At 42.6% G+C, this 23,823-nt stretch overlaps 1 protein-coding gene across 1 annotated transcript in view; it reads right to left on the minus strand.

Moving 5' to 3' along the window:
* OVCH1 (ovochymase 1) overlaps positions 1-23,511 on the minus strand; it is a 54,555-nt gene extending 31,044 nt beyond the window's left edge. The window contains exons 1-13 of the mRNA XM_087873505.1: positions 23,403-23,511; positions 19,795-19,904; positions 17,910-18,007; positions 16,619-16,791; positions 16,086-16,181; positions 10,745-10,896; positions 8,693-8,926; positions 6,971-7,055; positions 6,776-6,902; positions 2,842-2,975; positions 1,190-1,330; positions 824-954; positions 211-304 (exon numbers count right to left, since the gene is read on the minus strand). Coding sequence (XP_087729631.1) covers positions 211-304; positions 824-954; positions 1,190-1,330; positions 2,842-2,975; positions 6,776-6,902; positions 6,971-7,055; positions 8,693-8,926; positions 10,745-10,896; positions 16,086-16,181; positions 16,619-16,791; positions 17,910-18,007; positions 19,795-19,904; positions 23,403-23,511 — 1,684 coding nt within the window. The remainder of the gene's footprint in view (positions 1-210; positions 305-823; positions 955-1,189; positions 1,331-2,841; positions 2,976-6,775; positions 6,903-6,970; positions 7,056-8,692; positions 8,927-10,744; positions 10,897-16,085; positions 16,182-16,618; positions 16,792-17,909; positions 18,008-19,794; positions 19,905-23,402) is intronic.
* Between the last annotated feature and the right edge of the window lie 312 nt (positions 23,512-23,823).

Raw genomic sequence — 23,823 nt, forward strand, 5'->3', positions numbered from 1 at the left:
TGCCCACCAACCTCACCCAAGCCACACCATGCCCACCAAGCCACACCCACAGAACCGATAGTAAAAAAAAATTGGATTTCACCACTGGATAAGGTCTACATTGCCTAGGAATTTTGAGAGCTGTAGACCATTGCTGAGACACCGGATGGTCTCCTTCAATTTTTTGTTTCAGGGAGCCATTGCAATCTACCAAGTCAAACCAGTTATTACCTAGCTGGCGCTCTTCTTCAGTGTCACCATAAACAACAACAGCATCATAAATACAATCCTGGCTGATTTCAACCGCAAAGTCTTCAAACTCCAACTGAAAGGAGGAAAACATTAGCATTCACCCCCCCATAGAACATACACAACAGCATTCCCATCCTTATGCCCTCTAGGACTTCTGATGGTACATTCTAGAAATTGTGGCCCTAGCTTATCTGAAGGGCATCTAATGAAACAACATCTCTGAGGCCATAGCAAAAAAAAACCCAACTCTATCCCAACCTGACCAAGGAGCACAGCAAAGCAAATCACGACATGATTTTTGGTCCTTGAGACAGGAAATCCTGTCAGCGTCTCTCCCTATGTCTGGCAGAAAAAGAATTCAATAACATCGAATTAAATCATAATCTATTTCCCTTTCTTGACCTCCAAAATCATCAGCTCGAGGCAGTTGCTTCACTCTGCCAACGACAAGGCTCTCGTGAAGCCATTTTAAGTGCTTTGAGGACACAGATAAGCAAGATCCGTTGCCTCAAGAATGATTTGTGACCGTCTGACACAGGCATCCCCAAAAAAAGTTGGTTGCATTCCAACCCAGGTCATTGCTCCTTATTACCTTGATGACACGGTCCACTGGTGCTTCAATGAGCCAGTGGCATTTTGTGCTGCTGGGATATAAACCAGGGTAATTAGCCGTGTCAATCTTGCCTTCTTCCACCAGCATTGCAACGCTGCCACAGCCAGAGCCTACGACATTGGAGCAAGAGAGGCGGCAGCAAATAAGCAAAGATGTTATGCATCAACTGCACCTTATTAACTGGTAAATCGACATTAAGTTCTTTTTCCACCCCAATATACTTAAAATATGCAAAGGGAGGCAGCATGTTGACTTCCTTTTTTCAGAATAAGTATAGAGACAAAGAAGCTGCCTGTTCCCCCAATTGCCCTCCACAGAGGGGTTCAGAGGCAAAGGTGAAATTACCTGCTTCAGATGCTGGATGCACAGCACCGAAGGTGAATTCAAAGCCTCTGCCCCCAATGCTGCCATCAGACACAAATATAACAATGGCTTGGTCCGACTCTATCAGCAAGGGGGAAGGCAAGACATCACCACAGATTTTACCTGTTAGAAGAGAACAAAGTCAAGATGAACCCTGTGGGAGTCACATTCATCCTCTTGACCCACTCTTTGTAGCTTTAAGGACTACAAAAGATGCAACTGGTATAGCTCAAGGATAGGATTCTTGGGTTCGGACAATTCTTTCCCCAGAGCAGGGGTGAAATGAAAAAAAAACTACTGGTTCAGGCGAACCGGTAGTTTAAAAAAGCTACCGATTACTCCGAACTGATATTTCCTATGATCAGCTGTGCAGCGGGGTTTAGCTTTTCTAAAAAGCAGGAAATCCTGCTTTCTAGCAAAGCTAAACTGCACTGCACAGCTGATTCCCCCCCCACACTGTTCTACTTATCTTCCCAAGCCTCATTTTGACATGTATTACGCATGCGCACGCGCAGCATGCGCCTAAAGGCGGCTTGGGAAGGTAAGTAGAACAGCGGGGGAGGGATCAGCTGTGCAGCACGGTTTAGCTTTGCTAGAAATCCTGCTTTGTAGCAAAGCTAAATCGCGCGCCACAGCTGATTCCCCCCTCGCTTCTATTTACCATCCCAAGCCTCCTTTTGGTGTGTAGTGCACATGCGTGCACACTGTGCATGCACACCCAGCATGTGTTTGGTGCGCACTGCACATGCGCACACAGCGCGCATGTGTGGCCAGCAAACCGGTAGCAAACCGGTTCAGATTTCACCACTGCCCCCAGAGCCCTCTGCAAGGCATCAATTCATCTATCTCACTGGTGTCAAACTCGATTTCATTGAGGGCCACATCAGGCTTGTGTTTGACTTTGGGGGGCTGGGGTGGGTGTGGCCAGCTCAATGTCACTCGTGTCGGGGCACCTGTGGTAGCCTGAGTGCTCTGCCAGCAAAAACGGGCTCCTGAGCTCTGTTTTTGACTGCGACAGCATCCTACAATCCTCTGCCAGTGAAAACGGAGTTGGGGGTGCTGCCCGTGGCCCTTGTAAGCTCCATTTTTGGCTGCGATGGCCTCCTGCAATCCTTTGCTAGCGAAAACAGAGCTCTGTTTTCGCTGGCAGAGGCCAATCCTTCCTTTGCAGTTTCCAGGGCAGCTCCGCAGCCGGATCTAAGCACCCTACAGCTGGATCCAGCCCACGGGCCTTGAATTTGACATCTCTCATCTATCTGGTAAGATGAACTGTCCTTTGCCTCCATCCAATTGCAGGGTATGGTAGCAGAAGGAGAGAGAGACAAAACAGGAGAAGTCATAAAAAGAAGACAGAGGATTTATTCCAGCACTGAATTTGGGTCTACCATTGCACAAATTTGGTCCCCAAATCAGAGGAACCTTCTGCAAGAGATGACAGGTTCTCAAGCACATTTCCCAGACTCAACCCTTAAAACTTTCCTTTCGGTCAGAAAAGCCACCAGTCCAGAGAGCAGCTGCTAGTCATAAGTGATGTACTGGACTAGACAGAGAAATGGCCCAACTCAGTCAAGGGCAGTTTCCTAAATCATAGACTGAAATTTCACAAGGAATTGCACGAGAGACCTTCCACCTACCAATTAATTCCTTCTCGCTTGAATAGAAAGCAACATAGTCGTGGTCACATTCAATCTCATCTTCTACGTCTAGTTTGATAAATTCCACCAGGATGATTTTATCTTCAGATACCGTTAGGTTCCAAATGCACCAGCTGGAAATAGACAATTTAAAGTATGGCTTGGGCAGAAGACATGATATTGCTGAGCACCTGGAGTCAGGAACTATCATGGGCATCTCAGCTGAAAATGCCTTGCACTGATTCTTCTTCTACCACCTAACAAATATAGAACAAAGCGATAGAACAGCAAACTCATCTCCCTCAACTTTTATTTGTTTGCTTGCATGAGAAGTGAATGGGCAGATTGAACCATAGGGAAAAAATATGAACATAAAGGATCTGTAGATCAGTGGTGGGTTCCTCCCAGTTCTGCCCGGTTCCGCCGAGCCAGTAGCGGTGACGATATGACATCACTAAACCGGTTCTGGGGCCCCCCGGCCCTCCCCAGCCCTCCCGTGTTATTCTTACCTTTTATTTGGCCCCACCCCTAATCTATTGCTGCCTCCTGAGTCCCAGCTGATAGCTAGAGGGGAAAAAACTGTTTAAACTCTTGCCACAGGCTTCAAAGGGCTGCCCTACAGCTGATCAGTGTTAAAAGAAAACAAATGAGTAGACCGGTGCCTGCAAAAATACAGAGTAGATCAGTGCCTGCAAAAATACATGAGTAGATCAGTGCCTGCAAAAATACATGAGTAGACCAATGCCTGCAAAAATAAATGGGTAAATCGGTACAGCCTGGTAGACCAGTACCTCTGCTAAATCCTAAATAATTGTCACATGACCAGCAAGCCACACCCACAAAATAAGCCACACCCACAGAACCGGTAGTAAAAAACCCTGCTGTAGATTATATTCTGCCTTTTGTCTAGAAATGTAATATCAACGTTCCAGAAAAACCCAACTCCAATTAAAAACTCCGAGGCAAGCATTTTCTCAAAGTTCCATTTATTAGAGTAGGTATACTGGCACATCTGGGAAAATCCGAATCTGAGAAATCCGGGTTTTCCCTCAGTAAATCAAAAGCCCCCCAAACCATCCCATCACTCATCAGTCCATCACATGGCCCAATCACCATCCGTCCCATTTTGAGACATCACTCCAACCACTCCTTCTCCAGATGCAGGATTGTCCTGACCTTGACCGAAAGGAAGAATGCTATTTTGTCTAACTCCATTCCCTCTACTAAATCCCCCCCTTCTACTTTCCCACACACAAGAAGGTGGCAGCATGGAAGCTTCCGGTCTAATATGGCTTCCAAAGCTGACACTTAAGGCAGTATATATAAGGCCTCCTCGTCATTTTTTCCCAACAATAGCAAGAGTGTGAGTCAGATGACTGAGACCAGACTGACTGAACCATAATCTCTCAGTGAGCTCCTATGGATGAAGGGTGGACCTCCACATTCTTATTTGCCTTAACCACCACAGTGTTTTTCAAATTTGGCAACTTTCAAATGTGTGGACTTCTGGGAATTGAAGTCCACACAGCTGAAAGTTGCCAAGTTTGAAAAACACTTTACTACACCGTCCTGGCTTTATAATAGAGTACTTACAAAAAATATAAATTCTCTATTTATTTATTTTTTTTAGTTCCTGGCTTGGTGTCGTAACGGAGAAGATAGCATAAAATAGAAATCACAGGTATTGATTCAATGTCCTGGCTATGTGCACCTCACAGTAACTTAAGCTACGGCCCCAGTTTCTCTTCCAAAGTTACCTTCAAATTTTAACCTTCACTTTTAACCTTTATTCCTGCATTGGACAAGGAATAGAACATATTATCACCAAGGCCCTGTGTCCATGATGGCAAGCACAGCCCTCTCTGTGTGCATGTGCACTGTCACTCGCTGCTTTTCTGGTCTTCGCAGGTGCCAGAGTGCTGGAAAACGGCCGGAAAACAGCCCCCAAAATGACCCCAAACAAGCTCTTTTCCAGGCCATTTCCGGGTCTTTTACAGGCCATTTTTCAGGTTGTTTTCAAGCCGTTTTTGGGCCATTTTCTGTACCCTTTTCAGGCCATTTTCTGGGCCATTTTTGGGCCATTTCTCAGGTTAAAAATGGCCCCAAAATGGCCTCAAAATGGCCTGGAAAACGGCCTTAAAATGGCCCGAAAAACAGCCAAAAATGGTCAAAAAACAGGCATGATTGCGCCAGCCAGTTAGTCTTTGGGTTTCCGGTGCTCCAGCGGGCACACATGCACGCACCTGCATGTATGTTCCGGTTTGGGCACTTGGTGCTGAAAAGATTCACCATCACTGCCCTATGTAACTTTTACACTGAACAAGTCTATGATTCCAACAGAATGATGGAATTACTAAATAACCAACTATATTTAATTTAATTTGAGTGAAGTTTAAATTAAATCTAATCTAATCCAAGATTAGTTTATCCCTGCCCACTTTTGGGGTCCCTGTCCCTGGAACACAGGTAGCCCTCGACTTACAGACATTTGTTTAGTAACTGTTCAAAGTTACAAAAAAAGTAACTTATGACCGTTTTTCACACTTACAACTGCTGCAGCATCTCCATGGTCACATGATCAGTGTGGTTACAGTGTCCCAGGGTCATGTGATCACCTTTCGCAACCTTCTGACAAGCAAAGTCAATGGGGAAGCCAGGTTCACTTAACAACTGTGTTGCTAACTCAACAACTGTAGTGATTCACTTAACAACTGTAGCAAGCCAGATTGTAAAATGGGACAAAATTCACTTAACAACTGTCTTGCTCAGCAATAGAAATTTTGGGCTCAACTGTGGTCGTAAGTCAAAGTCTACCTGTATTATTATTTCTAGGGCAGCTCCAAAAACACTGAGGATCTCTGGTGTAACCAATTGCATTATTACAGAATTGCTAGCAAATAATTCAAAGCCATTTAGTAAGAAATCGAATTGCCAGCAAATAATTCAAAGAATTATTGAATAACTAAATAATAATTACACCATTACGGGATTGCTACCATTTGATTGCTAAAAAGGCATCTCAGTTCAGATAAGACATTGCTTCAAGTTGCCTAGGAGTTCACAGCCAAACCATCCCTATCTATTTGTCAAGAAGCAGTGAAAAACCAAGATGGCAAAGCACATCAGATTTAATTTATTTCTTTACATTTAAGGACCACAACCAAAATATTATTTAACTCATTAACATTTACCATGCATGTGCATTTAACATTCTATTGCAGGGGTGTCAAACTCGATTTCATTGAAAGCTACATCAGGGTTGTGTTAGACCTTGGGGGGCTGCGGTGGGCATGGCCAGGGTGTGGATTGCCAACTCGACATCACTCGTGTCAGGGGCGCCTGTGGTGGCCTGAGTGCTCTGCCAGTGAAAATGGGCTCCCAAGCTCCATTTTCGGCTGCCACTGCCTCCTGCAACCCTCTATCAGTGAAAACAGAGCTCAGGAGGACCAGATCTAAGTACCCCACGGGCCGAATCCGGCCCCCAGGCCTTGAGTATGACACTCCTGTTCTATTGCATCTTTATCAACAAACTCTCCTTTTGTTCCACAAAGCCATATCAAGGCAGCCCATTTTGTAATGTCCTTCAAGGAAACTCAGCGCCTGTAGCAGAGGTGGGTTTCAGCAGGTTCTGACCAGTTCTGGAGAACTGGTAGCGGAAAATTTGAGTAATTCGGAGAACCGATAAATACCACCTCTGACTGGCTCCGCCCCCATTTATTCTCTGCCTCCCGAGTCCCAGCTGATCGGGAGGAAATGGGTATTTTGCAGTATCCTTCCCCTGGATTGGAGAGGGAATGGAGATTTTACAGTATCCTTCTCCTGCCACACCCACCAAGCCATGGCCACCAAGCTATGCCACGGCCACCAAACCACACCCACAGAATCGGTAGTAAAAAATTCTGAAACCCACCACTGGCCTGTGGTGAATACATACCTATTATCAAGGTAGTTGTCTTCAGCCAGGCGGGGGTACCGAACAAGACCACTTTCACCAAACACCAGCATTCCATGGGGATTGCACTCTTCTAGGCTGGATGCAGGCAGAAAGCTTGGCCCAGCTCCTGAGCAAGAGAAACCAAAAAGGTTCCTGTGAAATATTTTCAGCAAGAAGATGTAATGAAATGTGTACCTGCAGTCACAGAGAGGGAAGATTTTGCCAAGAGAGGGAAGAACTTTCCCAAGAGACCCAGATCAAGAAACTGCACAATCCTGAGCTGGCGAGGAGGAAGGGGAAAGATGTTCAGGGTAACTACATCTTAGAATCTCTAAGGATATACTATATCTATTAGCTTAGAACAGGGGTGTCAAACTCAAGGCCCACGGGGTGCTTAGATCTAGCCTGCGGGGCCTCCCTGGAAACAGTGAAGCATGAGCACTGGCCTGTGGTGGCTCCGTTTTCGCTGGCAGAGGGCTGCAGAATGTCAAGCTGGCCACACCTACCCTGGTCAAGCCCACCACAGCCATGCCCACTTGGCCCCCCGAGGTCAAACATAACCCTGATGCGGCCCTCAATGAAATCGAGTTTGACACCCCTGACTTATAAAGTTATAGCTGTCATTAGGCAAGATTCTGTCTATTAGATGTAAGCAAATAAAGATTGCACTTGATTGGATTTCAGTCTCATCTCTGGGCATGAACCTAACATCAATGTTGCCAAACTAAATATTACTAGATATATATTCTGAAAAATTCTAGGGTGAAGGGTCCTTGGTGCTCTCTCGCTCGGTTGTTTTCTAGCTCAAAGAGCACGATGGACCTCTCATTGGAACCCTGAGCTACAAATATTCTCCTTTATCAGCTTCTAGGGTGTGGTTACCCTCAATCTCTTTCTCCCTTCCCCCTCCATTTTGGGATTGTACAATCTTTTGATCCAGGTCTCCTTCTGGAAAGTTCTGAGTTGGCAAAATTCCTCCCTCTGTGTTGTGGCCCGTCAGCGGCCTGTGCAGATTGTAGCTGATTCTGACAGCAAGGAGGCTTCCTTTAAGTGAAGAGGACGAAGAGGAGGAGCCTCTTCTCGATGCACGGGTGCACAGAGCGGACAAAAGGCAGGAGTGGCTCCTCTGGAGGAGGTCTCCTCGAGAGTAAGGCTTGGGGCTAATTGGCCACTCCCTTAGCCTATTTAAGGAGGAACGCCGACTGAAGCAATTTGTAGGGAACAACTTTAGTTCACTCTACTTCGTGTCTGGATTCTTTGCAAATTGCTTCTGGGCTTTCTGCCAACCTTAGTAAGATTGTGATTACTTTATCTTTTGTTTCTTGTAGGCTATTAAGAAAGTTTATTAACAGCCTTTGTTTTGAAACAGACTGAGTTATTTTAGTAAATTAAGTTTTGTACAAACTTTGTGTGTGCTGTGTTCTTTGGGGTCCATAGCTGGGGCAGAACACTCTGTAATGCAGGTGCTCATTCCATCTCAAAAAGTTTCTTTAAGGTACACAGTTTAATTCTTAGCAGAGTAAAACTTTTTCAGAACAAAACATCGATCTTGCATTTGACCTAGTAATTGTGTGTGTTCTGCCACCGATTTACTAAATATCACTTCAAGTTTTCTTCTAGCCATTGACCGTGTGAGCATGATGATCACAGGGGAGCAAAGAACTGTACCTTTCTCTCTTCAATTTGGAGAAAAATAAATGTGAAGTATTCTCCCTTTGAATGCTTAGACATCTAAAAACAAAGCCACTAAACACCAGTCCCGTGTCATCTTCATAACACTGCTGTTTTTTGACTTGGTCACCATAGAATGTACTATTCAAAGAGCATCTAGAAACTGGAAGTTTTCAGAGAAAACAACCACCCTTATTCCCCCACATCTTTGCTATGGGAGAAAATAATTATGTGATTCTAGAGAACTGTCAATGGTGAAAGAAGGATAAGTAAAAAGCAATACTGACCAGTGGTCATATGTTGAATAATGAAATCCAGGAGCTCATTCACTTTAGAGAAAATGCCTGGAGAACCTCTACTGCCATTGATCTTCTTGTCAGTAAGCCAGCCTTTTCCACAGCCAATTCCCCATGAGGTGATGCCTACCAATGTCCAGATGCCGCTGGCTTTTCTACATGCCAGGGGCCCTCCAGAATCACCCTGATAATATGAGAAAAACCCTTCCAGGTAAGTTAGTGGCAGCACAATCCACCTTTTTGGAAACATGCCAACAACATGATGCCCTCTCCACATTATTTATTTTATTGAATGTATTGAGTTTAGAGATTGCCTTCCTTTTGGAGCTCACGGAGGCATATACAACATTTCTTCATCCATTTCCCCCTCCCCATATCAATCTTGTGAAGTAGGTTGGGCTGAGAGGCAGTGACTGGCCATAAGTCACCCAGAAAGTTTCTATACCTATGCATGGATGTGAATCTGGAACTCTCTGATCCTAGTCCAAACGCCTTGATATATCAGATCTCTCATTTCATTTCACTGACTTACATTTCACTCTTTGGGCATGTACACTTTGTTAAATATAGGTAGCAATAGCAACAGCACGTAGACTTATATACCGCTTCACAGTATTTTACAACCCTCTCTAAGTGGTTTACAGAGTCAGCCTGTTGCCCTCAACAATCTGGATCCTCATTTTACCGACCTCGGAAGGATGGAAGGCTGAGTTAACCTTGAGCCTGGTTGTTATATACGATATAAGGAAGTAAGGAAGTGAGCTGCAGGCTTCACTCAGGTCCTCCAAATAGGCGGGAAAATACTTGAATCTCATTGGCTAAGCCATCTGGCCGCCCTCTATAAAAGAGGACACTGTCAGACAAGCAGGTTGTTGGGTTGTACTGATCTACTATTAAAGAGCTGTTGTTACTGAAGAACTGTGTCTGTCTCTTCTTTCACCGAATCTAACACTGAAGAGATTCAAACTGCCAAATTGCAGTCAGCTGGCAGTCAGCAGAAGTAGCCTGCAGTACTGTATTCTAACCACTGCGCCACCCACGTCTCTTATATGTAATTGTTAAACCGCTAGTATAGACCAGTGTTTCTCAACTTTAGCAACTTTAAGAGATGTGGACTTCATCTCCCAGAATTCCTCAGCCAGCTGGCTGAGGAATTCTGGGAGATGAAGTCCACATCTCTTAAAGTTGCCAACGATTTTTTTTTTAATTTGATTTATATGCCGCCCTTCTCCGGAGACTCAGGGCGGTTTACAGTGCGTTAAGCAATAGCCTTCATACTTTTGTATATTTTTTATACAAAGTCAGCTTATTGCCTCCACAAACTGGGTCCTCAATTTACCTACCTTAGAAAGGATGGAAGGCTGAGTCAACCTTGAGCCTTGGAGAGATTCGAACTTACTTTAATTGCAGACAGCTGGTGTTAAATTACATTGCTTTTGTCTGCAGAGCTATCCAGGCTCTTTATAACATTGAGAAACACTGGTATTGACCAAAATCCTATAATGTCCTACTTTCTAACCAACACCATTTCAGTATTGTATTGCCCAAATTCATTACCTTTAAAGAAAAAAAATCCAACAAATACACAAAATCCAAAATGATCTCAACCACAAAGGTAAAACAGGGTATCACATAAACTAAGGCTGCAAGCACTCCATTTTTCTTTTTTAGCTTTTTTTTTTTTTTAATTTAATGGGAGGCCACTTCTTCAGAACCCAGCATTGAGTGGGCCCTTGTAAATTATGATTCAGTATATTAAATTATCAAATGGGTCAATATTTTCATCAAGGCAATAAAACGGATCATTTAGAAATACAATTCCAGCAATGATTTCACCACGATTGGTGCATTGCCCTTAATTAGAAAAAAAAATTACATTATTCAAGGATGCCGTCAGAAACATTGGGTAGAGCAAGCTTCTTAACAATAGAAAAATTTCCTTTGGGACAGGTTGTAAATTCTTTTTCTGAGGTGCTTTAAATACTTGTGGCATAGTTTTTACCTTGCACGCATCTCTTCCGCCATCTGGAAAACCAGCACACAGCATGGACCTCTGCCCTGGGGGCAAATTTAAAGTTTTCAGCAATTCGCTGCAGGTTATGCTGTCAATGATAGGGAGCTCCACTTCCTGTAGGACGTTTGACAGGGACCCAGCTGCAATAATAATAATAATAATAATAATAATAATAATAATAATAATAATAATAATAATAATAATAATAATAAATAATAATAATAATAATAATAATAATAAATAATAATAATAATAATAATAATAATAATAATAATAATAATAATTCTAAATTTTAAATTTATTAAATTCTAAATTTGCCGGACTTGAACATTTTGACTCTACAAAAAACCACCTTACTCGGAACAGCTTACATCCTTAACGGAACAGCTTACTCGGAACAGCTTACGATACCTTAACAGTTCCTAGGTCCTTGGTTAGGACTCGAGCTGCTGAGCTATTAACCAGCCTCAAAGGCTGTGAATCTCACTAAAGATTAACCAATTAATAATAATAATAATAATAATAATAATAATAATAATAATAATAATCCATAACACACCTGACATAACAATAGTTGAAAAGAAAAAAAGTATGGTTCATTGACATTGCAATACCTGGTGATGCACGGATTGAAGATAAGCAGCAAGAAAAAAATCACAAAGTACCGGGATTTGCAAATTGAAGTTGAGCGACTATGGAAAAAGAAATTGTGTGTTGTCCCGATTGTAATTGGAGCCCTTGGAGCAATACCCAAAGGGCTACCCCGCTATTTAGAAATTCTAAATTTGCCGGACTTGAACATTTTGACTCTACAAAAAACCACCTTACTCGGAACAGCTTACATCCTCCGACGATACCTTAACAGTTCCTAGGTCCTTGGTTAGGACTCGAGCTGCTGGCTATTAAACAGCCTCAAAGGCTGTGAATCTCACTAAAGATTAACCAATAACAACAACAACAACAACAACAACCACCACAACAACAACAACCACAACAACCACAAACAACAACAACAACAACCTAGAATGCTGGCAGAAACCCATAGCAACCATCAGTGCCAGTCAATAATATTTGTGATACATTTTGAAATGTTCAGTTGACTGAGTTTCATGTTTAATGAATAAAAGTATAATAATAATAATAATAATAATAATAATAATAATAATAATAATGTACTTGGTTGATACCTAGGATGCTGGCAGCAACCTGTATCAACCATTAGCACCAGTCAATGGTATTTGTGATGCATTTTTGAATGTTCAGTTGACCGAGTTTCATGTTTAATGAATAAAGTAAATAATAATAATGATAATTTTTTTAAAAACCCGACTATGGATGAAACATGTAACAGTGATACCCATTGTCATCAGGGCACTTGGTACCATGTCCAAGAATTTTACAAAACACATCAAGAAATTGCACCTTCCTGCAATAACACCAGCAGAACTGCAAAAATCTGCGCTAGTCGGAACATTGTACATCTTAGGAAGGTACTTGGTTGATACCTAGGACGCTGGCAGCAACCCATATCAACCATTAGTACCAGTCAATGGTATTTATGATGCATTTTTGAATGTTCAGTTGACTGAGTTTCATGTTTAATGAATAAAGTAAATAATAATAATGATAATTTTTTAAAAAACTCGACTATGGATGAAACATGTAACAGTGATACCCATTGTCATCAGGGCACTTGGTACCATGTCCAAGAATTTTACAAAACACATCAAGAAATTGCACCTTCCTGCAATAACACCAGCAGAACTGCAAAAATCTGCGCTACTCGGAACATTGTACATCTTAGGAAGGTACTTGGTTGATACCTAGGACGCTGGCAGCAACCCATATCAACCATTAGTACCAGTCAATGGTATTTGTGATGCATTTTTGAATGCTCAGTTGACTGAGTTTCATATTTAATGAATAAAATAGATGCAGATGATGATGATGATGATGATGATGATGATGATGATGATGATGACGACGACGATGACGATGACTGGCACTGATGGTTGATACGGGATGCTGGCAGCAATCCGTATCAACCATCAGTGCCAGTCAATAATATTTGTGATACACTCGTAAATGTTCAGTTGACTGGGTTTCATGTTTAATGAATAAAAGTATAATGACAACCACAACAACATCATCAGGATCCAAAAAGTATTTTATAAGGAATCTCAGAACAGGAAAGCCCTCTTCAAACCCAAGCTAATAATTTGCATATCCTCATTATCAAACTGAAATGTGATTTTGGGCCTTTTGTTTTCTTTTTGTGGGCTTTTTGATTGTCTCTTTTGAATGGCGTATTCAATATACTCTTTTGAATATTTTAATACATTTCATTATGCATCATATTTTATTTATCTAATTGGATTTTTGGTCGATAACTGTAATAAAGTTTTTATTTGCTTTGCTCTGACTTGGTTTGTGGATCCATCCACACATCCACACACTGTCTGGGTTCATACAATAAGCCAAATAAAACTAAACAAGCGAAAATATTGTGATGTTGAAACCCAGACAACATCTTTGCATTCCAAATGGCTTCCTAATATAGCAATTAAGTAACCCAAAGAAATGGTGATAAGGAACATTAATTTTATTTATTTATTCATTTATTCAGACTATGCTGCTGCCCACTCATGTATAACTCTGACTGGCTCACAAAACTTAAAAAAAAAAAGATAAAAAGGAAGAGGCATATCTCACTCAGGTTATAACAGTTTAGCAAAAGATAATAAAGATAGCTTCCTTGACATCCTGTCCTAATGCCTGGAGCCATCCTAATTTTGTGGGGTATATTGTTCCATAGGGCAGGCAGTAATATTCAGGCAGTAAACCATCTTCATTTTTAAGTTTATATAAAAAATATTAAAAAGTTATATCAAAAATCTTAATATAAAATTTGATGCCCTAAAATTGTCACCTTAACGTAAATTTTAGAATATGATTTTCTAATCATGGAAGTAATGGCACATGATAAAAGGAAAATCTCTGTGTTTCAAAACGGTAATTAAGAGGCAGCAAGTTCATGCATCTTAAGGCACTTTTTCTACTGTTTGAACACAGATCTATCTCAATGAACTTTTCCATTAGTCCTGAAGCAAGCAAGCTCCCTAAAGGTGTGCTTTCAACCTTGGCAATTTTGAGATGTGTGGATTTCAACTCCCAGAATTCCCCAGGCATCTCTCCAGTTGACTTGAGAATTCTGGGAGTTGAAGTCAAGACATCTCAAAGTTGCTAAGGCTGAAAAACATCCCCCCCCTCAAAAAAGGGTTTTACAAATCTGCTGCATAAATCTGCTGCATAAATCTAGGCTACTTATGCATCCACCTCAAGGTAGGGTATATTAAGATTACCCAGCCAAAATCACTCCATCCTCCTAGTTATGAGTCATGGTGGTGCAGTGCATAGAGTGCAGTACTGAAGGCTACTTCTGCTGACTGCCGGCTGACTGCAATTTGGCAGATCAAATCTCACCAGGTTCAAGTTTGACTCACCCTTCCATCCTTCCAGGTTGGTAAAATGAGGACCCAGATTGTTGGGGGCAATGTGCTGACTCTGTAAACTGCTTAGAGAGGGCTGTAAAAACACTGTGAAGCCGTCTATAAGTCTAAGTGCTATTGCTAAAGCAGCCAATGCATTCTTAGAACTTTCTTTGGTGTTAAATGTCTAGAGAACTATGGTTTTCTTGACATCCCCTCTGCCTCTTTCAAGCCTTTCTGAGACAATAGATCTTCCCTCCTCCTTCCCCCTTCCCTTCCCTTCCCTGTAATTGGCAAGGAAACTTCAAAGCTCCAAGTAGCTTCAAAGCTTTTCCTTCAATGATTAATGGCATCTCTCATAGTTTACTGGCCACATGGGCTAAAGGTCATGTATCTTACAGGCCAATATCTCTGGACGGTGCCCAAGTAACAAGGTTATTCATGCTCTTCTCAATTACCTTGATGTGTCATACAATTCCTAAAGCACTTATCATTCCAGATGTCTGGGTCAGTGGTAGGATTCAAATTTTTTTACTACCGGTTCTGTGAGCGTGGCTTGGTGGGTGTGGCATGGTTTGGTGGGCGTGGCTTGGCGGACGTGACAGGGGAAAGATACTGTAAAATCTCCATTCCCTCCCCACTCCAGGGGAAATGATACTGTAAAATCCCCATTTCCTCCAGATCAGCTGGGACTCGGGAGACAGAGAATAGATGGGAGCAGGGCCAGCCAGAGGTGGTGTTTACTGGTTCTCCCAACTACTCAAAATTTCCACTACCGGTTCTCCAGAACTGGTCAGAACCTGCTGAAACCCACTTCTGGTCTGGGTGTTGACTTAGGTCACTACCAACTGCTCAATGAGATTGAGGATGGAAATGTAGAGCAGAAGATGCCACAGAACAAAATATGATTGATGGCCTTTCCCCACTTGTGTTTAAACCTTGGAACAAGCCCATCAGGCCAAAAGCTCTTCTCCACATAAGGCCTCACCATGTGGACTTTAACTTGTCCCTGGACCCTGTGTGAGTCAGTCTTATGTTATCCTTCAGTTAACACTGTCCAGGGTAACTTCTTCAGTTAATTTCACAGGTAACACTGTGTAAAATGTGTTGGGTCATTACCCTAGAGCAGAGGGAAATGCTGGTAACTTTAAGATGCATGAACATCAACCCCTAGAATTCTCCTGGCTGGGGAATCCTGGTAGTTGAAGTCCATGCATCTTAAAGTTGCCAAGGTTGGGAAACCCTGCCTTAGAGGGGACTCAGATAACTACTGTGACTTCAGACAGTTGTCAACTTGCAAAGCTTTCAAATTGCCATGAGCAGGAGGGAGGGAGAACTGATAGAGCTGATTGATTTCCCTAACTGAAGTGCATTCCATACATTCTTCCTGACCGCAATCAGGAGGGTGTTGGATTTCACAGCTAGCCAAAGTGGTTAATTGGAGAATGTGATTTATGACATGGCCAGAGAGGAGGGAAGAGACAGAGTCATAGGGGAACGTAAATCTATGTGGGATTAATTCTAACTGCATCGGAACAGTGGTATTAAAAGCAGGATGGGGTGTAGCATTGAGATGGTCCATCCTCATTGAGTTTTATGTGAAGCACTTTAGTGAGGAAATTCATAAAATAATAGGAGAAAGAGAATAAGCCAGTATGAAGGAGAACCTGGGCTTTATAAAGTCCTGTACTATGACTCCTAGCAACCCTAGTCAACAAAGCTAGTAGTGAGTCCTACTATGTTTTGTAGCTCTGCATGTTCATCCTGCAATAATTAAAAAGCAAGTCAATAGCAAACTTCACATGCTACTCCCCATAGGAAGCTCAGGACCAAATACTCACCCTCAGAGGTTTTGCCCCATCCACTCACAACGCAGAGTGTTCCGGCTTCAAATACATCTTCCTTGTGGGGAAGACAGATAGGCTGTACTTCATAGCCTAAGAGAGGGAATATACAACCGGCAATTTTAAATCAATGTTTTCTTTTGATGAACACCCACGAATTTCACAGGGAAGATTTCATTTCTACATTTTTGTGCCCAAAGAATAGCTCAGCGGAACTTCAATGACACATGCATAATTTTCCAGATTTGATCTCCAGATTCTTAAAAAAGAATCCAATAAGAAATCAAAAACGTGTTTCTAGTTCCAGAGAATAGTTTGATTCTACAAAGTCTCTCACTCCTATCCCCACCCCTTAACTCCTTTAACTACCTTAGCAAAAAAAAATTTTTTTGGCCCCACCCCTTCTAGTGATGTCATAGACTCTTCCCCAAGTTGGGAGGTTGAGTTACAGCCTTCCTCTCTCAAGCATTCCCCATTTTTGGCACACGTTCCCACCATTTTCTTTAATAGTGCTTCACTCCTCTTCTTACCATATTGTACCTGATGTTTCAAATACAGCAGTGCTATATCTGAATCCATATACCCAAATCTGTTGAAGTCAGGATGGACAACAATTTCAGAGACTGGGACACTCTGTTCTTCTTCATCCCCACTGCCGAGGTCAAACTCACCAACAGTCATAATCAGATTCTTCACAACTTTTCTATAAAAAGAGTGGAAAGCATTATTATTCAGCCAGTTGACCCTATCATAAAGTATACGCCCAATGTAGTAAAACCAAACTTATGATTTCTTGATTCTACACAGGAGAAAAAATTCCCCAAATGTTACAGAGGTGATACCAAGCAAATTCTAGGAAATTCATTTTTTTTATCAGCTCTCATGGGCTTACAACAGCCTTTTTCACCTGTTGGATTTGCAACTCCCAGAATTTCTAGCCAGAATTCCAAGGTTTCCTTCTCAAAATTCACAACACACCTGGCAAGGACCTGGACAGAACCACTTTAATGTGAGAAGCATGCAGTAAAGGTAAAAGGTAAAGGTTTCCCTGTCTAGTCATGTCCAACTCTAGGGCGCGATGTTCATCTCCATTTCTTTGCTGAGGAAGCCAGTGTTGTCCAAAGACATTTCCCGTGGTCATGTGACCAGCATGGCTATATGCCAAAGGCACTCGGAATGCTGTTACCTTCCCACCAAAGTGGTACCTACTTATCTACTCACATTTGCATGCTTTCGAACTTTGGGTAGGAGACAAGTCAGTACTTAAAGCATTTGTATGATCCCGCCACACAACTGGACAAAATCAAAGATTCAACAATGACACAAACTTCAATAAGGTCTGTTCAGCGCTGGTCTTGACATTTTGGACAGTTAGAAAAATTTTCCCAGTCTTGTTTATAAATTAGCTAATTATGGTACGATCTTTTTGAATGCTTGAAATGCTGCTCTCCAGATTTTTTCCCCCCATTTGAATTAAACTGCTATTTATGTGATAAATTGACAACTAACTAACCTAGTTAGTTGGTCTCCTGATTGTTTATGTCTGCTTTCTCTTCCATTCCTTTCCCAGCCTCCCTGGGTTGGCTAGGGAATTCTGGGAATTGAAGTCCATAATCTCAAAGTTGCCCAAGTTAAAAAAAAAATATTGCACTAACACCTGCTCCCTTCAGCCTTAGTTTACATTTTGCCTGCCGATTCCACAAGCTTTTTGCACAATGCTACTCCGTAAGCTGCCACCGTATCTCAGCGGGCCAGTAACCAAGCATCTTCTTCAATTACTTTCGGTTCCTCTCCAAGCAAGTTATATAAAGTATAGCTTACAGATCGAAATCTACAATGCAGTGAGCTGCAGTGACCACCACATCATCACCAATCAAGCTGCCACCGCAGAAATGAGAACGGCCTCGCTTGATGGAGACCTATTCAGTGGGGAAAAGGAAGATGGGAGAAGACAGAAATCAGACGACTGAAAAAAAGAGTTTCCGACTTTAAGTGGTTTGCTATAAGGCAGCCTGGCCAATTAGAAATTTGCTTATTTATTTATTTATTTTATTTTATTTATTTATTTTATTTCTATACCGCCCTTCTCCCGAAGGACTCAGGGCGGTGTACAGCCTGATTAAAAGCACAAAGACAGACAATTTAAAAATAATTAAAATTATTAAATAATTGGCTCAATTATAAAACCCCCAAATTTAAAATCCCATATTTAAAACCAATTAAAATCTTTACATTGATAGCCCGGCCTGGCGGAACAACAAGATTTTGAGGGCACAGTGAAATACACGGAGATCAGAGATCTTATGAATTTCTGGGGGCAGTTCATTCCAAAGGGCAGGGACTCCCACAGAGAAGGCCCTCCCCCTGGGTGTCACCAGCTGACATAATTTGGCCGATGGCACCCTGAGGAGACCCTCTCTGTGGGAGCGGACTGGCCGGTGGGAGGCTACTGGTGGCAGAAGACGGTCTCAAAGGTATCCAGATCCAATGCCATGGAGCGCTTTAAAAGTGGTAACCAACACCTTGAATCGCACCCGGAAGACCACTGGGAGCCAGTGCAGCTCACGCAGGAGGGGTGTCACGTGGGCACAACGAGTTGCGCCCATAACCACCCGCGCGGCCGCATTCTGGACCAGTTGGAGCCTCCAGGTGCTTTTCAAGGGGAGCCCCATGTAGAGAGCATTACAGGATTAGACAGGAGAGTTGTGATCAGCAGTCCAGGCAGGGGTGGGCTTCAAAAATTTTAGCAAGGGGTTGTCTGCCCAGTTGCTGGGTGGGTATGACCATAGTGGGCGTGGCCTAGTCTGCCTCCTGCACCACGGCAGGGGGGAACATTTTTGCCCTCTCCAGGCTCCGGAGGTTTTTCTTGAACCTCTGGGAGGGCGAAAACAGCCTCCCCAGGCTCCAAAGACCCTCTGGAGGCAAGAAACAGGCCCGTTTCTGGCCTTCCTAAACTTCCGGTAGACCCATTTTTCACTCTCCCTGAGCCTCTGCGCTTACCTGCATCTAAAACGGGCCATGTCAGGACTCCTGGGAGGGGCAGGGTGGGGTGGGTCAGCCAGGAGCGGGATTTGGGGGTTCTCCAAACTGCACAGAATCTTAGCTAGAGATTCTCCCGAACCCTTGTGAACCCCCAGCAGCCCACCCCTGAGCCCAGGTTGATCCTTGTATTCTAGGGAAATCAGCCATACAACTGAAATTATATAAATGAGTTTCTCTTGCCAAGGCATTATTAGAACCCCATTGGTATTTAATATATGTACTAATCAGTGAGTCCTGGACTACAAAACATTTCCCTTGACCATTCTACTGTGCAGCTGGTAGATGCATTTTGGACATTCTTAGAGAACTTGCTGAGGAATATCTGCTACTTATGGTTTAACTCTGCACCTAGTCCTTGTTTACCAACCACAATTGGAACCAACAACTCCATCGCTAAGTGAAACTACAACAGTTTTTATGATCTTACTTCAGCTTTCCTTTTGCTTTACAGACCTGTGAAGGTCGCAAATGCAAGAATTGGTTGCAAAGTTGCCCTTTCATCACCAACATAGCTCAAAACGGTCTCTGTATGAGACAATCACTAAATGAGAACTATCTATAAAAGCTAATCTTCGTTTGTTTTGTTTTTTAAAAAAAGATGAACTGCAGTTCCTGGGAATAGCAATAAGCATTTTTTTTTTATTTAAAAAAAAAGCATAGATACCTGCCATGGTTGCCCTCCTGGCACAGACATTCTTCCTCCAATAATTCTTGAAAAGGACCCAAGTTGTAAGTCATCTTCCAGATCCATGAAACGAAAGCCACATTTTCTTCCTTTGGAAGCAGAAGGGAGGGAAATCCATTTGAGATTGTGCTATTCTTGTAGTCTTACATGAGACCGAACACAACCTTCTTCCAAGTCATATTTGGATATTTTGTCCCAAAGATGCTTTTTCAAGAGGCAACTGGACTTTCTGGTTTTTCTTTGAAGATGTTTTGCTTCTTATCCAAGAAGCTTCTTCAGAGTTGAAGAAGTCCAGTTGCCTCTTGAAAAAGCCCCTTTGGGACAACCATGACCTGGATGACTGAGAATCTCCATTGACATTTGGATATTTTGAACAAGCATAAGCCAATGCCCATATCTGTGTCCCAAAAGCCCTTGGATTCTGCAGAGCACTATTATGGCATTGGCTTGAGGTTTTCAAATTGTGATTTATGATTGATTGGGAATTATGATTTGATTGGGAGCTGCCCAGAGTTGGTTGAAAGAGGGACGACTATATAAATGCTTTAAATAAATTACATTACTAAAGAAATGGTTTCTGGCATGTGGCTTAGAATCCAGCTGTTGACTTGGGAAAAGAAAGAAAATGTGGTAGTGCTTGAAACACTCTAGTGAGTGGCCCCCGCAGGCTTCATTTCAAGACCCAAGGGCAATTTTAGCGCTTTTTATTTGAATAAATAAATTTCCACAGCAGCAATGAAATGAACAACAAAGCCAACCTTTGCTGGCTGCATAAGAAGCAGACATCACATTTTGCAGCTGTACCACTTTGGGGGTGAGAAGCTGCCCCTTTCTATGGAACATCATCTCCCAGATATTAGCTTGATCCCGACTCTACTGGATTTTTATAAGATGATTAAGTCTTTGCATTTCAGCAAGACTTTGAGGTCTGATGTGTTGCATTTTGCTCTCCTGCAGGAGAATGATGTAAGTACGTAACTGGAATCTTCCTTAGTAATTACAGCATACAGAATAACAGAGTTGGAAGGAGGTCTTCTAGTCCAACCCCCTACTCAGGCAAAAAACCCTATATAATTTCAGATAAATCGTTGTCCAATCTCTTCTTTAAATCTTCCAGTGTTGGAACATTCACAACTTCTGGAGGCATGTTTTTCCATTGATGAATTGTTCTAACTGTCAAGAAACTTCTCCTTAGTTCTAGGTTGCTTCTCTCCTTGATTAGTTTCTATCCATTGCTTTTGTCCTGCTTTCAGGTGCTGTGGAGAATAGCTTGACTCCCTCTTCTTTGTGGCAGCCCCTGAGATATTGGAACACTGCTTTCATGTCACCCCTAGTCCTTCTTTTCATTAAACTAGACATACCCAATTCCAGCAACTAGTCTATGTTTTAGCCTCCAGTCCCCTAATCATCTTTGTTGCTCTTCTCTGTACTCTTTCCAGACTCTCAATATCTTTTTTATAATATGATGACCAAAATTGGATGCAGTATTCCAAATGCGGCCTTACCAAAGCATTATAAAATGGTAACAACACTTCGCGTGATCTTGATTCTGTTCATGCAATCTAGGACTTGCACTGGCTTTTTTGGCGGCTGCAGCACATTTTTGAACAATAGCCATGTTGTTCCACAACCATGTTGTGCTGGTCACCACCTTTAAAGCGCTCCATGGCATAGGACCCGGGTACCTTCGAGACCGACTTCTGCCACCAGTAGCCTCCCACCGGCCAATCCACTCCCACAGAGAGGGTCTCCTCAGGGTGCCATCGGCAAAGTTATGTCGGCTGGCGACACCCAGGGGCAGGGCCTTCTCTGTGGGAGCCCCTGCCCTGTGGAATGAACTGCCCCCAGAAATGCGTAAGATCTCTGACCTCCGCGTATTTCGCTGTGCCCTCAAGACCCTGCTGTTCCGCCAGGTCGGGCTATCAATGTAATGATTTTAAATTTTGGGGGTTTTAAATTTGTGCCAAAACTATTTAATAATTTTAATTATTTTTAAATTGTCTGTCATTGTGCTTTTAATAGACTGTACACCGCCCTGAGTCCTCCGGGAGAAGGGCGGTATAGAAATAAAATTATTATTATTATTATTATTATTATTATTATTATTATTATTATTATTATTATTATTATTATTATTATTATTATTATCATTAGTGCATTCAAATCTCTAAAACACCCAGAATCAGTTTTGGATTGGAGCAGCATTGAAGCCTAGTAAATACAGGTAGTCCTTGACTTATGACCACAATTGGGACCAGAATTTCCATTTCTTAAGCAAGGCAGTCTTTAAGTGAGGTAGACCCAATTGTTTGCCACAGTTCTTAAATGAATCACTGCAATTGTTAAATGAATCATACAATTGTTAAGTGAATCAAGCTTCCCCCATTGACTTTGCTTGTCAAAAGCCAGATGGGAAGTTTGCAAATGGAGAACAGATGACTCTGGGTCATCCACAACCATTGTAAATACATGTTGGTTGCCAAGTTTTCACCATGTGACTGTGGGGCTTGGTCATACATCAGTTATTTCAGTGCTCTTCAGTGGTGGGTTTCATTTACCTTTGCTACCGGTTCGCTCGCTCGCGCATGCACACTCACTTTGCTCGTGCGTGCACCACTTCTGTGCATGCGCAGAGCGTATTTGATGACATCCGGGTGGGTGGGCGGAGCCTCCTGCCGCCACTGCTACCGGTTTGCCCAAACCAGGGCGAACCGGTAGCAACCCACCACTGGTGCTCTTGTAACTTCACGCAGTCACTAAACAGATGATTGTAAGTCAAGAACTACCTCTACATAAAGCTAGGGATGTCCAGTAGAAGTCAACCGAGATGGTGGATGCAACCATCCATGTGTTGTGGCCCGCCAGTGGCCTGCACGGATTGTGGCTGATCCCGACGACGAGGAGGCTGGTGTGGTGTCGCGCCAACAGCTTGTGCAGCTGGCGCTTGAGTCGGACAGCGAGGAGGCTAAAGAGGATGTGATGCCAGAGGTAGAAACTCAGCCAGGGCCTTCAGAACCTCCAGAGGCTCCTTCAAGTGAAGAGAGTGAAGTGGAGGAGCCTCTTCTCAATGCTCGAGCACGCAGGGCTGCCAAAAGGCAGGAATGGCTACTCAGGAGGAGGTCTCCTCGAGAGTAAGGCTTGGGGTTAATTGGCCACTCCCTTAGCCTATTTAAGTTCGCACACAGATAGTAAACGTTGCTGGAAACAACGTTTGGTCCTATGCAGAGCAACTTGGTTTCTGGGCTGACTGCCAACCCTTGTTGGACTTTGTTTAATCTCTGTAGTTCATAGCAGGCTGATAAGGACATTGGTGGTTAAAGCCTGCATTTTGAAAGGGGTCTGTTTGTATTAAACGGAGTTTTTGGAGCTCTGTGTGTGTGCTACACTTCTTGGGACCCATAGCTGGGGCAGAACACCATGTGAAATCTTGTCACTTTCTCATGTACCATGTGTGCAAAGCATGTATAAAAGGGCAGACTTCAATTGCAGTTATGACTTCCATCTTGATTTTTGGGCACACTCACACCCATCAACGCGCCTGGATAAATACTGTAAACATTAAAAGATATTAAGAAGGACAACCTTACCTCTTTCCATCCTCTCAAAGTCCAGCGGCTTAGAAAGAACAAAGTTCTCAGACAGCTGTTCATGAGAAGACAAACTCTGCCATTCCTCTGTTCCACTTAACTTGCCCATTTCTGAACTCTGGAAAACTGTGAAAGTAAATTTTTTTGTGGGAGGTCTGGACCAATTAACCGGCAGTGATGGTTCTTAAGCAATTTGTACTCTGAGATACTTTGCTTTTAAAGTTCTAAGATCACTTCCAAAACTATAACCATTGTTTGGCTAAGAGAATCTACATACATTTCTTCTCTAGGCATTTGTAGGTGTCTCAATTTCTATTATACAATAAACCAACTCCTGTGTCAGGAATATAGAGTACATTGTGGAAAATAATAATCTTTCTAAACCATTCATTGTGTGAATGAAATCAATGGAAATTGACCA

Source organism: Pantherophis guttatus, chromosome 7 (assembly GCF_059756535.1).
Source record: "Pantherophis guttatus breed Tessera chromosome 7, ASM5975653v1, whole genome shotgun sequence".
Taxonomy (NCBI): Eukaryota; Metazoa; Chordata; class Lepidosauria; order Squamata; family Colubridae; genus Pantherophis; species Pantherophis guttatus.